Below are 16,102 nucleotides of genomic sequence, written 5' to 3'. Positions count from 1 at the left end.
TATATATATATATATATATATATAGTATTTAGGGGGTTGCTTTTAGTCTTAGGGCCACCAACCTTACAATCGGCCCTAACCCGGACGTCGGCACGCCGTTGCTCCTCTCCCCTACCCTCGACTTCCACCGGCTCAGCCGCACCCTTCCCCCGCCCTCGTCGCTGCCGCCTACGCCTTGTCCCCCTTGGCTTTCACTGATGCTGCCCTATCCACTACCCTCTCCCACGCCCCATCCCCGTCCTCTGCACCGACGCCCTTGTTCGCGGTCGTCCTTCATCCTCTCCGTGAGCATCCATCTATCAACATCCTATTTTTTCACTGTTATTGTTTTCTCTTCTGTAATCCGGTGATGGTGAGGCATGCTTGTGTGTGGCCTGTGGCAGATTGGCCGTGCTTGTATATGTGTGCTTGTTTGGTAGATTGATAATGATTCTGTATGTTCTTGCATGTATATTTGTGAAATAACAGATTGGTAGTGCCTGTATATGTTCTTGCATATATATCTTATTTGTGAAATGATATATTGACCGTGTTTGTATATGTTCTTGCATGTATATTTGTGAAATAAGAGATTGATAGTGACTGTATATGTTCTTGCATGCATATCCTATTTGTGAAATAATATATTGACCGTGTTTGTATATGTTTTTGCATGTATATCGTATTTATGATTGTATTTAGAACTTCTTAAAAAGCATGAGTGCTGCTACGTTAAAAGGTGGGTAAATGGTATACGACGCCCGCGGATAACAGGTTTGGGCAGAGGTTTTTTTTACCGTGAAGTAATAACGGGTTTAGCGGCGGACATACATTTTCCCACGGTTACCATCCATACTCCTGATTCCTGTGTTATCAGCAACTTGTGGGAAAGAGGAAGCGACGCCGGCGAGATGTCTCCTCCGCCTCTCCCTCCCCGCACGGTGATCTGCGTCGGCGATGTCCACGGCTACATCTCCAAGCTGAAGAGCCTGTGGGCCAATCTCCAGTCCGCGCTCCCCGCCGAAACCTTCGCCGCCGCGCTCGTCGTCTTCCTCGGCGACTACTGCGACCGCGGCCCCAACACCCGCGAGGTCCTCGACTTCCTCATCGCGCTCCCGGCCCACCACCCGGGCCAGCGCCACGTCTTCCTCTGCGGCAATCACGACCTCGCGTTCGCCGCATTCGTCGGGGCGCTTCCGCCGCCGCCGGACGGCTCGCCGTTCTCCGCCACCTGGGCTGAGTACATCCAGAACGAGGAGAACGAGGGGTGGTACCGTGGCCCTGGCCACGAGGGGATGCACGCCCAGGGGAGGAGATGGGGTGGGATCATAAAGGAGAAGAGGAATCTGAAGAGGGGGTCGTTGTACCTGGGCTCCATCTACGACGCGCAGCCTACCTTCGAGTCCTACGGCGTTGCACATGGATCCCCAGGTCAGTTCTGGAGTGTCGCAGAAGATACGCTCCTTGCTTTTTCATGCTTTGCAAATTGCAATGGAACCTAACGGACCAACTGCGGTAGTAAGCCACTAACTATTTAGAGTGTTGCGTCATACGTGTTTATTAAAATGTTTTACAGTGCGTAAACCTTAAAAACTGCTGAAGTCCAAATTACTGGGAAGTATGTTTTGCATGTTTGCTACATCAATGCAAAATTTTGTAGTACTCTAGTGCCAATGTGAGCAATTAGTACTTTAGTAGGGTTCTACCCATCACAAAAGTAAACATTGTAGAGACTAGTAAGGTGAATTTTGTATACAATAACAGAATCACTAAACTTGTTTTGTACTACTTCGATGGTCTGTTGTCTATAAGTAGTCCGCATGTTCAAAGCAAATAGCGAATTGATGCCTATAGTGCCGGGTCTGTAAGCATGTATTCATAGTAAAACTTGCATCAGAACTTAACAAAGCTGCTTCTTACATAGTTACACCCTCCATCCCACAGAAAACCAATCTCTAGGGATGAATCTGAACATAGCCTACGTCCGGATTCGTCTCCAGAAATTGGTATTTTCTAGGATGGAGGGAGTATTTGCTAGTGTTATGTGAATACCTACATTTTTTTAAACAGAGCGAGGTTCTTTGATTTATTTCAATAGAAACCACCCGTCCTTACAAATTTCCACTATCATTTAGATCTTATGAAGGCTGTACCTGAGGAGCACAAGAAATTTCTGCACGACTTGGTTTGGATCCATGAGGAGGTATGCTGCCTTTTTGTTGAGCAAAGTATAAGGAGAGGTGCAGGAGTTTGTTCCTTAGGTATTTGCATGGTTGTATGACAGGAAAATGTGCCTATTGATACCAATGAAGGACAGCTTATTTGTAAGCTGATTGCGGTTCATGCTGGCCTGGGGAGGTCAATTGATTTGAACGAGCAGTTTAGAGTTTTGAGAACTAAAGATACAAGGGTCTCAAAGGTTGCAATGCTGAGCGGGAGGCAAGATGTCTGGAACATACCCAAGGTGAGCAAATGTGTGATCCCATTGCACTCTTGGTACAACTCAAAAGTTGTGCTTCTGTTAGGTTTTCTTGTTACCCAACGTATTATGTTTCTGAAGGCACAACGCCCTCTCATATAATTTGAAGTTTGCTAATAGATTATCATTGAATGCACTATAGTGCTATCTTCCCGTATTCCTAGGGAAGAAATCAACATATCATCCAAAAAACACTCACCATATAAACATAACCCAACAGTTATTCATGTGCATTGCACTTGTTTTCATTGTTTTTGTCATATCATTCTGAAATAACATATGCAGACGGGTAAAAGCCCATCTTTGGGCCTTGAGCTCTCTGGGAGTCCAATTTTCACCATAACCTAAAAAACCAGTTGTTTTTCACCCCCAGCTTCCAAACTGAACAAATAACACCCGGAACCATTTTTGAAGGTGTTTTTTTTTGCTTATATAGTGATGGTTTTCTCTGATGTGAACTCCTGCTGGCCAAATTTCTAGGTCGATGCCACGTAGATGGGTCCATGTTAGCCAAACTTTCCTAATAAGAGTCCATGTTAGTGAAAACAAGCGTCACTGCAACCAAAACTCCAATAGCTTATAGGTTGTTATTTTATTCATGGATGTTCAGCGTGAAAAATATGTGGATTTTGAGTTTTAGGGTGCAAACCAGATTTTCAGCAAAGTTTGCGGCTCAAAAATCCTAATCCACATATAGAAAGCACACTAGTTTCTCTTGTACATTTGTAGCTTTGATGGTTTAGCTTCTATAAAATTGCAAATGAAGCGACTATTATAGAGGAAAAGCCGCTGCAACAAAGGTTTGGTAGAAAAGGGAAGGAGCAGTGGATCCGTTGAGAATAGCTCCTGAGAGTTATTGTTTGTTCATGTTAGTCTTGACATTGCCTTGTCACAGGATCATAGCCAGAATTTCTAGTACGATGATTAGTACTATAATACCACACAGTATATATTGATTGACAGTTTTCTCATTTCCATCAGATGATTTGGTGAGCCCTGTGGCCAGTGGGTCTACCTATGGCCACATCTTTTGTCTTTTTTACTTGTTTGGTTCTTATCGTGTTCTCACTGATTCACTGAAACAAGTAAGCACATGGTACATATGCATAATGGCAGTGCATGTATTGGGCTGCCAACAGCTAATTCTTGACATTTGTTGCATAAGAATCACTACATGATTTCATTTTAAAAACGGATACATTTGTCAGCTGTAGGGCCTGATTTTTTCATAGGTGGACCATACAATCTTTTGAAACTCTGCCTGTGCTACTATTATTTTGCCTATCAAAACAAACACATGGATGCCATTGTATTTCTGCTTAATTATACTAAAAGAACAGATCTTGATATACCATCTTCTCTCTTCAGGATCTGGCTGGCAAGCAGACCATCGTTGTAAGTGGCCACCATGGGAAGCTCCACATAGAAGGCCTCCGGTTTGTCATCGATGAAGGTGGCGGGTATGCAGACAAACCTATAGCTGCTATTGTGTTTCCTTCGAAGGAATTGATCAGGAGCACAGAAGGAACTACATCCCAGAATTGATCCAGGTATCATCAGGATTCAGGAGTAGTGCCCTGGCACCAGTCTGGTGCAGACCTGAAGGTAGTAGTGCCCTGGCCCTCACATCAGCTACCGGATGACTGAAAGTGCTCTATACAATTGCAACATCTGAAGAAATGTGAGTTCCGAAAGACTGAAACACACTAGCGTGCTTTGGCAAAAAAAGAAAAAAAAAAGCTCACATGTAAATTGCTGTATGCCTAATACCAGTACCACTACTACCTTGGAACTGCAACTACTACAAGAGTTATGTTTTACTCTCCTTTTTGTGGTCGCCATTTCTGGTTGCCATGAACAACAGAGCAGATTATCATTTTCTGCCTTTTCTGTTGAGAGGAAAAATGCTCTGTTCTCTTATACATCAGCATTTCCTTTTCTTGTAAGTCGTAAACCTGATGGATTCCCGGTGTCCCTTTCGTGAGGGCGACGCACAGGTTTGGAACGGCGCGTGTTCACGGCCCAGGCTCGTTTGCTCTCCCTTGGTCGTGGATTCTAGCCGCGCCCGCAAGAGCGAAAGGTCCCAAAATATCGAGACGCAGAGGACGGCAGACGAATTCGCGGGCGGGAGAGCGGTAGGGCCAGGTCCCGTCGTCGTCGTACGCGGGCCGCGCCTTTTTCGTGTACCCTCGCTCGCGACGTTGATCTGGCCTCTGGCTAGAGAGAGCGACCGGACAAGTCCGAGGGCGTCAGGGACCACGGCAACGAGGCTGCAATGTTTCGCATTCGGACGGCTACTGCTGCCTGTTCATCAACGTTCGTCGGTAGGCAATTGGGGTGTTCTTTTTAAAATATAAAAAATATTTTCTCCCGTATCTAGGATCATCGTGGGGTTAAATTAAGCCGTTGCTGCACGCTTGCAGGTGTTGTGCTAATAGCTTATTATTTAAGTATGTAGGTATTTGGTCGAAGCTCAGAAGTCAGAACACGAGTGCACGGCTGTACGAGTGACGGACGTGAGTCTCCAAAATATTTATGCTATACGTGTGATGACAGTGAATCTGTCACCCTATTACTTTCAACCGTTCTTAGCACACGATATTTTCTGATATTATGAAATAGTTTATATTTGGTTCAAAACAAATGATATTAGTATAGTTAAGAAAAAAATACTATAATATTTTATAATATATTTTCATAGCAAAACATAAGTATTTTGTTAGTAATTAGAGAAAGATCGAAGTATCGGAATAATTGGATGTATGCTGCTGCTGCTAATAACTAAAAGCTAACCATGGATGATCAGCGGGACAGCAATTTTCAGCACGCCCAGCATATTCCACATCCTCACTCTCTCTGTATGAAGATTTGTCTTTGTCTTCTCCTGCGACCAACTTGCTTGCCAGTTGCTACCGATCATCCATGGCCGGTCACTCTCTTTGAACCAAACGGACGGTTTCGAGTGCGAGTGCATCATTGGTCGCGTGACACATGAACGCCAAGATGCAACCAAGGCGCGATTAGTCATTATTAGTCATGTGAAAAGGAGCAGCTAGTCCGTGAATTCTTTTTTGAGCATTTTTATTTTTATTTTCACCCACACATACTTAGGGCTGCCTACCACTGCTGTATTACAGACAATTTCCATTAACGGCCATAATGTTTAACTATGAAAACGAATTCCGCGAAAAGTTTACTTATGAGATTAAAAACTTAAATTATTCGGAAATAAAAAATCCTAACCCAGTCATGACCATAATTTTTTTTAAGGAAAAGAGAGTGAGAGAGGAGCCCACAGTCATCACAAGTTCACAACGGATGTGGCTCCGACGCGCTCCCCACCGTTGGTTCGCGATCTCCTCGTCCCCAACCCAGCCGGCCCCACCTGCTGCCAGCTCCGCACAGGAGCCACGGGAGAAGGCGACACGGTGGGGGGCCACCCTTCCCCATCCCCATGCACAGCAGGTCTGCAGCTCACTGCCGCCTCCACCTCCGCCGCACACGTTGCTCCCCCCTCTTCTTCTCCCCCTTCTCGTCCTCGCTTCTCGATTAATATCTCCCTCCCCCCTTGGCCCCTTCCTCTCTACTCCCTCGTGCAGTCGTGCTGCTTCCTCGTTGCTCGGCTCGAGGCGGCATTTGCGGCGGGAGGGATCTGCGCGCGCGCGCGCGTGCCGTGCGTGCGGGCGGGCGGGCGGCGGGGGTGGGGTGTGTGCCGGGGAAGGGATGGCGTCGTTCGCTGTTTCCGGCGCGAGGCTAGGGGTGGGGCGTGCGGGCGGCGGCGGCCCGGCGGCGCGATCCGGTGGGGTGGACTTGCCGTCGGTGCTCTTCAGGAAGAAGGACTCCTTCTCACGTGAGGCTCGCTCGTTCGCCCTGTGTCCTGAACCTCAAACACGGGAGTCTCTCCCTCCCCTCTATTTTTAGGCGCTCCCTTCTCTCCCTGCGTGCGTGGGTGGATTGCGACCTGTTCCCTGACTGATTTCGATGAGGAAGAAGAGATAATCCCCCGATCGATTGCAGCTCACAGCCTCGACGGCATACATGTTCTATATTCTACAGCTTTCGCTGGTTATCTCTCGTCCATGTGCACTTTGTTTAAGTGCAGTGAAGCGATCATTCTTTTCCTGAATTCGGAGAACTTTTTTTTTGTAAAAAAAATTGCCGTATAAGTTGAGTTAGTATTACAAAATTGCTTTCCTGTTAATGCTGCGTTTGAGGTTTCTTATTATTGCAATTTGCAAGCGGTGGTACCGGGTTCCCTGATTAGTAGAGTCGGCTTTGCATTTCCAGGTAGCATTATGGGCTGCGCGGGTGCTCCTGGCAAGGTGCTGGTGCCTGGCGGTGGCAGCGACGACTTGCTGTCCTCTGCCGAACCAGACGTGGGAACTCAATTGCAGCCTGAAGAATCACAGGTAATGCCGAGAATAGTTCGTGCTGTCATAATTCACCTGCCAAATGTATGATGATACCAGGTTTCTTGTGTTGTATTGCGACCTTGTGCTGGTTCTTGGGCTACTGAAAATGAAATTGGGTTATCCACAAAATAATTTTCCTTTTGGTTATCTAGCATGTGTCTCATGTACAGCCTATCTGTAGTTGCTGCAGATACCTGATGATAACAAAGTAAAACCTGTCGCGGAAGACGAAGCAATTCCAGCAGAAGCCGAAGCAAGCATAAAGGTTGGGGCTGAAGAAAAACTTGAATCTTCAGAAGCCATTCAAGATGTCAAGGAAACTGTGGCTCATGCTGTAATCAAAGAAGCTGAAGGACCATCTGTTGAGGAGAAACCACGAATTATCCCACCACCAGGACATGGTCAGAAGATATACCAGATTGACCCAATGCTGGAAGGATTTCGGAACCATCTTGACTACCGGTTAGTTCTTCACCTTTTTTGTTCATTTTGGTTAAGGTTGATATTATCTTTGAAAACATTGGTGATATCTCACAAAATGCACTACAAATTTTTTGCACCGATAATTAGAATTATCGAAATAGAAAACTGATAAGATTGTGGAAAGTAGTCTGCATAGTTGAATTCCCTCACCCTGTTAATCTGGCAAAATATTTTCCTTTGGTTGATGCTTTTGTTGGAAGCCTACTCTGTTGACCTCAGTATATTTTTTGGTACATGTGGTGGTTTGAACAGATACAGCGAATACAAGAGAATGCGTGCATCTATTGATCAACATGAAGGTGGCTTGGATGCATTTTCTCGTGGTTATGAAAAGCTTGGATTTACGCGCAGGTAAATTTAAAGCTGCATTTACTAATTTACTGCAGAATGTCTGCACTATTTCACTTGGATATCTTATGATCAAATTCAATATCTTTTCTCTTGTCCTTTTCAGTGCTGAAGGCATTACCTATCGAGAATGGGCACCTGGAGCACAGGTACGTGCTTTACAGTCTTAACAATTGCCTTCTAAGCACTTGTTGATATCTAGCATACTGGAAAATACCACATATTATATAGCACTGAATTTATTTTCAAAAGGGTCCCTGCGTTAAGATTTGAAAACTGACACTTGTATTCTGTTGTAGTCTGCAGCATTAGTAGGTGACTTCAACAATTGGAACCCAAATGCAGATGCTATGACCAGAGTATGTCTCTAACCTTTGTATTTTCCATCTTTCCATTGTAATCATTACTATAATTTCATTTATCTGAGTTCACTACAGCTGTTTATATACTCCTTCAAGTTGAGACTTGAGTATATCATACTAAGATGCTGCTATTCTATATTGTCTCAAAGTCAGCGAAAACAACATTTAATGCATTGCACTGAGTCTTACTTGACTAAATACCATTTTCTTTGAGTCCACAACATGTTCAGGGTGATCACATGCATGCGATTTTACATTCCTAATGATTAATAATTTCTTTTAAATTTTTATCACTTCCATCCAGAATGTTGATTATATGACATGAGCAAGTGTGTTCATACTTCATAGCATATGAGCATATTTCCATGTGGCCAACAAAAGTTTTTCTCTTATTGGTGTTGATATCCGGGTGTTGCCATTTTCAGAATGAGTATGGTGTTTGGGAGATTTTCCTGCCTAACAATGCTGATGGATCCCCTGCTATTCCTCATGGCTCACGTGTAAAGGTAGGTTTTCTTATTGGCCATTTACTTAGTTAAGGGTTTAAAATCATTTTCGAAGTGAGCTTACTTATAAGTTCTCTCTCCACCTTATTTCCCAGATTCGGATGGATACGCCATCTGGCGTAAAGGACTCAATTCCTGCCTGGATTAAGTTTGCTGTACAGGCTCCAGGTGAAATACCGTACAATGGTATATATTATGACCCACCTGAAGAGGTATGTTTCTATCTTACATTCTTTAAATTAAATATTTTTCTAGTACTATATTTTACTTCTGCTTGCGGCACTTGACCCTTGTAGAAGTGTAATATTTTTTCTTTGTTGATCAGGATATTCTATGTTAACCTTTTATGCTCATTTCCTAAGGCTGTTGTACATGCAAATGCAGGAAAAGTATGTATTCCAATATCCTCAACCTAAACGACCAAAGTCACTGCGGATATACGAATCACATATTGGAATGAGTAGCCCGGTATGCCAACATTTATTTTAATTTTGTTTTATCTTGAAGACTTCTTTTAGGGGCTATTCGGTTTGGAAGAAAACCAAAGGATTGGATTTCTAAGGATTAATTCATATGAAAGTCATTCGGTTTGTAAGAATCAACTATAGGAAAACCAAAGAAAATTTTCCTTTCCTATACATTGTAGAGAGAAAACATAGGAAAATTTCCATCCACTCAAACCTCTTGGAAAAAATTCGTATGGATTGATGTGGCCAAACATTCCTATTCCTTCACTTTTCCTATTCCTATAGGTTGAAATTCCTCCAAACTGAATAGGCCCTTACTTTGCGAAATTCGTTCTTGTTCTGACTTATGTAACAACGCAGCTGAAGGTTCTTTCCTTTGCTAATAACATCTAGCAGACATATTTTTCCGTGTGAAAACTAAACAGATCTTAAAATATACTCAGATGGATGTAAAATTCTGTTCTCATAAGATTGCAATGTGCTTCCTTTTCATCTGATCTTCCTTTTTTTGCTGTATGATTTTTGTTGCATTTTAAAATAAAGCTAAACATTCTTTCCAGAACATATCTAGTATGACTACCAATCTTGTAATAGCCTGTTAAGTAATGTGGCCGTGTTACCAGTTCAAATATCTTACATGTAGGAAGCCAGAAATACGATAGTATCTTTAGGAAGCAAGAAATGCGATATTATCTTGCTGTAGAAGTTTGTGTTATGCAGTCTGAGGGCCACTAACTCATGATATACTTACTGAGTATTGTTTGTTGCACAGGAACCAAAGATAAACACATATGCCAATTTTAGGGATGAGGTGCTACCAAGAATTAAAAGGCTTGGGTACAATGCTGTACAGATAATGGCAATCCAGGAGCACTCATATTATGCAAGCTTTGGGTACTCACAACATCCATTTAGGGTTAAATTTCAGTACTTCGTACATGTGGAAATTTCTGAACAGATTTCTTTCTATGGACAAAGAGTGCAAGAACTTTCTGTTTCTGACCTGGTTTGATCATTGTTATATTCTTTACTGTAGGTATCATGTTACTAACTTCTTTGCACCAAGTAGCCGTTTTGGAACCCCGGAGGACTTGAAATCTCTGATTGATAAAGCTCATGAGCTTGGTTTGCTTGTGCTTATGGATATTGTTCACAGGTAATTAGTGAAATTTTGATTTGTTTGTCTTGTGTGTTCCTAGTATTTTAGATAACTGGCATCCAGTAACACTGTTTATTCCATTAAATATAGATCTGCTGCATGATTTCTATTTGGCACCCTTGACCTGGTTATTGTGCTGCATGATTTTCTCATATTGTATGTATCAACACGCTTGAAGTTACATCCATTTGGCATCTGTACGTAAACTAATATTCTCAGGGAGGTTTTGTGTTGCAATGGTAATGCAATTGATGATTTAAGTGTAGAGAAATTACATTGCACATTTATTCATTTTCTGAAATGGGTGTCAGGGACACTTCCCATTCATTTCAGAGGGGGAAGTGAGATACAAACACCAACTTAGTCCTGTATACACTATGTCACCAACAACATCTAGCTACTTAGCAAAGAGAGGAAAATATTACCCTGACTCCCTGTTTGCTGCCCATTTATGGTACAAGGAAATCGCGAATTGGAGAAAAATATGGTCTTTACATATTTTCTGAGATAGATTCAATGTCCACCTAACAGTTGGTCACCCATCGTTTAGCCAATTATTGTGGAAAACATCCCTTTAATCAGTAAATGGACGTTTTAATAGAAACAGATAACCACAGTCTATCGGTTAAATGGTCTAAACAGCTGTTTAGGGAAACAATGGATAATTTTCCTATTTAATTTGCATAACCACAGTTGTGGAGTATATTTCTCCAAAACAAGGAGCTTCCTTTTTGCAAAGAAAGAAGAATGCGGATACATGTCAATGCCTTGTATAAAGAGTTCTGAACCTATTATACTTGGACTTAAACCTTTTTATTGACATGTTTTTTGACCAGATAATTTACTTCTTTTCCATCCACTTATTTAGTTGATCCTTCTCGGTTGGGTAGTCTTACCATTTCTTTTCTTTAATTTTTTTCTGTATCCTGCAGTCATTCATCAAACAATACCCTCGATGGTTTGAATGGTTTTGATGGCACTGATACACATTATTTCCATGGTGGCCCACGGGGTCATCACTGGATGTGGGATTCTCGCCTGTTCAACTATGGTAGTTGGGAAGTATGTAACAATTGACTGTCACCATAGATTAGTTAACTCTTTCTATCACTCTGTCCTTACCAATGCATACATTTGTACTTTTGCAGGTTTTAAGATATTTACTGTCGAATGCAAGGTGGTGGCTTGAGGAATACAAGTTTGATGGGTTTCGATTTGATGGGGTGACCTCCATGATGTATACTCATCACGGTTTACAGGTAAGTTATCATGTGATTCGGGTAAATTGCATTTGAGAGTGCTGCTGTTTCTGTTTGGAGTACATCAGCCCTGTTCTTTTCTGAAGTTTGGGATTTCTACTCACCTAGATTATCGCGGGACTCTTCCCAAGGGCTAAACATTGTGTTTTTTTGGAAATAATACTTTTAATATACATGTTTCTTTAAAAATCAAATAAGTCCATTTTCAATTGTCCAATATTAAAAACTTAATCTTGTCCTAGTACTCCACTCCATGTTGCTGAAACGAATGTGACCAATGCCCTTTTTCTGAAACCTTTAGTATGCTTCAATGGATTATTACTTGTATCATGATTCCTGCTGCCGATACTTGGATTTCATTCTAGTATTCTTTGCCCTTGATGAGTGTGATCACTATTTTTTTCTAAAATTGCCAATTGCTGATATAGGTGGCATTTACTGGCAACTATGGCGAGTATTTTGGATTTGCTACTGATGTTGATGCAGTAGTTTACTTAATGCTGGTAAATGATCTAATTCATGGGCTTTATCCTGAGGCTGTATCCATTGGTGAAGATGTAAGTGACTTTATTTTTGATTCTTCTAGCATAGACCATAGTTTCTAAACAGCATTCTTGTTCTGTGCTTCATCTAAATGTAGAAAATGCCATTTGATTCAATTAAGACGCATAACATGAAACATGGCTCAATTTACATCCCTGCCTTTTATTCAGGTCAGCGGGATGCCTACATTTTGCATTCCTGTTCAAGATGGTGGTGTTGGTTTTGACTATCGTTTACATATGGCTGTACCAGACAAATGGATTGAACTTCTCAAGTAAGTGCTGGAACGTTGGTGATTACATATGAAAAATGAGATATACTCAACTACTTACTGTATATCATATAGTTATACTCCCCTCTTTATAAGGCCATGGTAGTGTTTGAACCATGCTACTGCTGTTATGCCCTTCGAAAAGCTGTTTTATGCTCTTCCAAACATACCATTTATGAGTTATTTAGGGATATCCTTTGATTCTGCTGAGAACTAGTGTTAATGCATGTCATGGGCAAGTTCCAAGTTCCAACTATGTTGAGATGAAATTCCATTTTCTTTCACAGGCAAAGTGACGAAGCTTGGAAAATGGGTGATATTGTACACACCCTAACAAATAGAAGGTGGTCAGAAAAGTGTGTTACCTATGCAGAAAGTCATGACCAAGCACTAGTTGGTGACAAGACTATTGCGTTCTGGTTGATGGATAAGGTACTACCTGTTAGTGGTCATTGTTTGGCTTTTTGAGGGAAAAAACAGAACTGCATATTTGCAAATGAAAAATAATTAGTGAATAGAACTTTTATATACATGTTCTTAGCGATCTAAAAGCAAAGATTGAAAAAAAATTATGATAAAAACCCCAACATAGACTCCGAATTTAAGGTTGAAAATTCAAAATTTGACTTGTAAGCATAAACAAAAGTGAAAATATTTAGTTTTGTGCCTAAGGAATTGCATAATTGACTTCATTTCATCAGATTGTTTGTCTTGTATTGGTACAAGGTTTATTACTTCACTAGCATCCGATGTCTATTTGACTGGAAATATCGCTGAAAAAAAGTAATCTGTGGTAATCTGCTATTGTAACTTAATTTGACTTTGAAACCTTAGTTTTGAGCAATTTAATGGTTTTCTGTATTCATCCCTTTGTTTGTTCCTTTGGTAAAATAGCAAAATCACTTGTAGCTTCACGACTGACCATCTGTATTTCACTAGCAAATATTTTTGGCAAGATGACTGATGAACTATTTCCTTGATTTTCCTAGTTTTCATGTATAAACATACACTACTTTCTGAAATGAAAACCTCTGCTCAATTATACAGCGCCTCAAGGATTTGCCTTTTAGTATTTATTTGGGCTTTTTGGGGGGTGTGGGATGTTGTGGGGATGGGGGTGTTATTATGCCTTGCCTTTAATACATTTTTAAAGGTGCTATAGGAGATTTGATCCTTGGTCTTTACCTTGCCAAGATCAAGATGGAATACATTCTTTCAGAGTCATCTTGCATTTCATTGCAACATTTATTCTTTTGGGCATTGTGCTGTTCTCTTTCAGGATTGCTGAGACACAGAACATGCCAAAGTGCACCACTCTTCTGTAACTTGATTAAATACAGTTTAACAAGAACATTTCAACTTCCTTTCATGCAGGACATGTATGATTTTATGGCTCTGGACAGGCCTTCAACACCTCGAATTGATCGTGGGATAGCATTACATAAGATGATTAGACTTGTCACCATGGGCTTAGGAGGTGAAGGCTATCTTAACTTCATGGGAAATGAGTTTGGGCATCCTGGTTAGTATTTACAGCATTACAGTCTTCTTGCATTTTGTACTATTTCGATTTGAAGTAATTTTAACCAAAAACTTTGCACAATATGTAATCTATTGCATCTGTAGAGGAACTTATGATTTCTTCTATTCTACCTTGCAGAATGGATAGATTTCCCAAGAGGTCCGCAAAGCCTTCCAAATGGCTCAGTCCTCCCGGGAAACAACTACAGCTTTGACAAATGCCGTCGTAGATTTGACCTTGTAAGTTCGGCCTGCTCTATCTTATACTCTTGTATGATCCAGATTTGATCATATATTTTTGTAGTATTATTACAGTGCTGTTGGATTAAGATCCACAGTGCCTCTAGGGAAAGCTTTATATTAATTCATGCTTTCATCATTTATCAATAAGAGCTGATAATGTTACCCTTCATTGGACAGGGAGATGCAGATTATCTTAGATATCGGGGCATGCAAGAGTTTGATCAGGCCATGCAGCATCTTGAGGAAAAATATGGAGTATGTCAAAATTTCTACCTTTTGTCAAATTTTTTATGTTTCAAGTTTCAACATGAAATTATAGTATAGTGCCCATATGTTGAACCCTTTTCCCCCAATGTATTACATATCATATGGTATGATTTAAAAGATGCCAATAAATTATCTTCGTATCTAAAGCTAAATAGAATCATATTAACTGGCCACCTACATACACATGTATGTGATGCAATTATTTTTTAAAAAGCCCTACATATGATGCCCACTTATCTACATAGATCCACACATAAAGATCAGCATGGTCACCAGTCACCTTCACTAACTAACTTATGGAGTAGAGATTCCAAATTTCCAATGGAGGAATCTGGAAAGTATGATCTGAAATTGTGTTTCACCCTCTAAAAGTGTTGTTTTAAGTTATTCCATATTGTTACTTGTCCCAGCTCTAGCACTTCTTTTTCCTCCTGGAGATATTTTACTGATTAAATGGAGAATGTTACTGCAGTTCATGACATCTGAGCACCAGTACATATCGCGGAAGCATGAGGAGGATAAGATGATCATCTTTGAGAGAGGAGATTTGGTATTTGTGTTCAACTTCCACTGGAGTAATAGCTATTTTGATTATCGGGTTGGTTGTTTAAAGCCTGGAAAGTACAAGGTATGCACCTCCTTTGCATGATTCAATTATGGCGAGGGTTTTAAAATTTTTCATTCCATCATAGATACAAGCTCTACATGCTGTAGTTGATAGGATACTCCATTCGTTTAACATTCGCATGTAAACTAAGTGGCCATGCCAATCTTCTTCATTAATTCAACTTATTCAAACACTAGTGTTTTCTGCAAAGATTTTGTCTGCTTACTGATTGCAGCTATTTGTTATCAGATTGTGTTGGACTCAGACGATGGCCTCTTTGGTGGATTCAGTCGGCTTGATCATGATGCTGAGTACTTCACTGCTGTAAGTCTGGGCTCAAGTTCTATCTGACATCGTGTGCTTCAGTGCTTGTGTAGTTCCTTGTATCATGGTCACGTGAATCTAAAAGTAGCTCCCATATTATTGATGCTTGCAGGATTGGCCGCATGACAACAGGCCAAGTTCATTCTCGGTGTACGCCCCTAGCAGAACTGCTGTCGTGTACGCCCTTTCAGAGGAGGAGGACTAGTGATCAGCATTGGTCAGTGGGGAACAGCTCCAGGGAGCTGGTGGCATGGCACCAGAATGCAACCAAGTGAAAGGATGCTGCCCGAATATGTGATTCGAGGGGGACCTGTGTTTCTTCGCCAATGCCAGAAGATGAGGTAGAAACTCTACTGGTGAGCTCCTGTTTTCGAGTGATTCGGAAGGACAGACCAGAGTGAACGGCTTTTCTCCGAGCTACACCAAACCCATCCTATGTTGCACATTCGCTGTAGCTTTGTACATAATGTTATCAGTTGGCATTGTATCTTTCTGAATAATCCGTTTGACAGAAATGTTTTCCCCCTTGTACTTAGGGCTCAGTAAGCCTCCATTTAGTCTGTTGCTTAATTTTTTTTTTCAGATAAGTGCAACCAGATTGGTACATATTGCTTCCCTTCTTAAATCATCAGTTTCTTTCTTGCTTAAATGGGCCATGAGAAGTTCGGGCTAATTTATCACTCACCCGAAGCCTGATCCAGCCTGACTTCCAAATACAGCCCAATAGGGCAAGTTGACCCAAAACTTTTTAATTACGTGCATAATGCATTCAACCAGTCCTACAGTGGTACAGGTTCCATGAAAAGGAAAAAAAAAAGACAACTGAAGGGTTTGAATTTGGGTCACAAACACCTCCACCGTTTTCAGTCGCT

The 16,102-nt window shown here is 41.4% G+C and overlaps 2 protein-coding genes across 3 annotated transcripts; both read left to right on the top strand.

Annotated features, from left to right (window-relative positions):
* Window positions 1-269: 269 nt before the first annotated feature.
* Window positions 270-4,288, top strand: LOC102722388 (tyrosine-protein phosphatase RLPH2-like). The gene is made up of 5 exons (XM_006652189.3): window positions 270-284; window positions 857-1,410; window positions 2,115-2,182; window positions 2,264-2,443; window positions 3,827-4,288. The coding sequence occupies exons 2-5, from the start codon at window positions 891-893 to the stop codon at window positions 4,001-4,003; spliced, it is 945 nt and encodes a 314-aa protein (XP_006652252.1). The 5' UTR covers window positions 270-284; window positions 857-890; the 3' UTR covers window positions 4,004-4,288.
* A 1,743-nt stretch (window positions 4,289-6,031) lies between these two features.
* Window positions 6,032-15,797, top strand: LOC102722108 (1,4-alpha-glucan-branching enzyme 2, chloroplastic/amyloplastic-like). Of its 2 annotated transcripts, none has more exons than XM_040523080.1 (22): window positions 6,032-6,308; window positions 6,746-6,867; window positions 7,061-7,332; window positions 7,606-7,704; window positions 7,808-7,850; window positions 8,001-8,060; window positions 8,489-8,569; window positions 8,665-8,781; window positions 8,954-9,037; window positions 9,809-9,930; window positions 10,073-10,192; window positions 11,128-11,257; window positions 11,344-11,454; window positions 11,883-12,011; window positions 12,168-12,271; window positions 12,556-12,700; window positions 13,643-13,790; window positions 13,929-14,029; window positions 14,210-14,287; window positions 14,772-14,927; window positions 15,156-15,230; window positions 15,343-15,740. In XM_040523080.1, the coding sequence occupies exons 1-22, from the start codon at window positions 6,182-6,184 to the stop codon at window positions 15,433-15,435; spliced, it is 2,517 nt and encodes an 838-aa protein (XP_040379014.1). In that variant the 5' UTR covers window positions 6,032-6,181; the 3' UTR covers window positions 15,436-15,740. The 2 variants fall into 2 exon arrangements, with proteins under 2 accessions (XP_040379014.1, XP_015692161.2); XM_015836675.2 differs by having other exon boundaries at window positions 6,137-6,308; window positions 7,052-7,332; window positions 15,343-15,797.
* The last annotated feature ends 305 nt before the right edge of the window (window positions 15,798-16,102 follow it).

This window comes from Oryza brachyantha, chromosome 4 (assembly GCF_000231095.2).
Source record: "Oryza brachyantha chromosome 4, ObraRS2, whole genome shotgun sequence".
Taxonomy (NCBI): domain Eukaryota; kingdom Viridiplantae; phylum Streptophyta; class Magnoliopsida; order Poales; family Poaceae; genus Oryza; species Oryza brachyantha.
This window is presented reverse-complemented; position numbering and strand designations above follow the sequence as displayed.

Bases quoted from the DNA above. Each gene is read 5' to 3' on its own strand.
- LOC102722388 (XM_006652189.3), top strand. From the start codon at position 891: ATGTCTCCTCCGCCTCTCCCTCCCCGCACGGTGATCTGCGTCGGCGAT. The intron at 1,411-2,114 runs GTCAGTTCTGGA...ACTATCATTTAG, and splicing joins CGTTGCACATGGATCCCCAG to ATCTTATGAAGGCTGTACCT. The intron at 2,183-2,263 runs GTATGCTGCCTT...GTTGTATGACAG, and splicing joins TGGTTTGGATCCATGAGGAG to GAAAATGTGCCTATTGATAC.
- LOC102722108 (XM_015836675.2), top strand. From the start codon at position 6,182: ATGGCGTCGTTCGCTGTTTCCGGCGCGAGGCTAGGGGTGGGGCGTGCG. The intron at 6,868-7,051 runs GTAATGCCGAGA...GCCTATCTGTAG, and splicing joins TGCAGCCTGAAGAATCACAG to TTGCTGCAGATACCTGATGA. The intron at 9,038-9,808 runs GTATGCCAACAT...TTTGTTGCACAG, and splicing joins ATATTGGAATGAGTAGCCCG to GAACCAAAGATAAACACATA.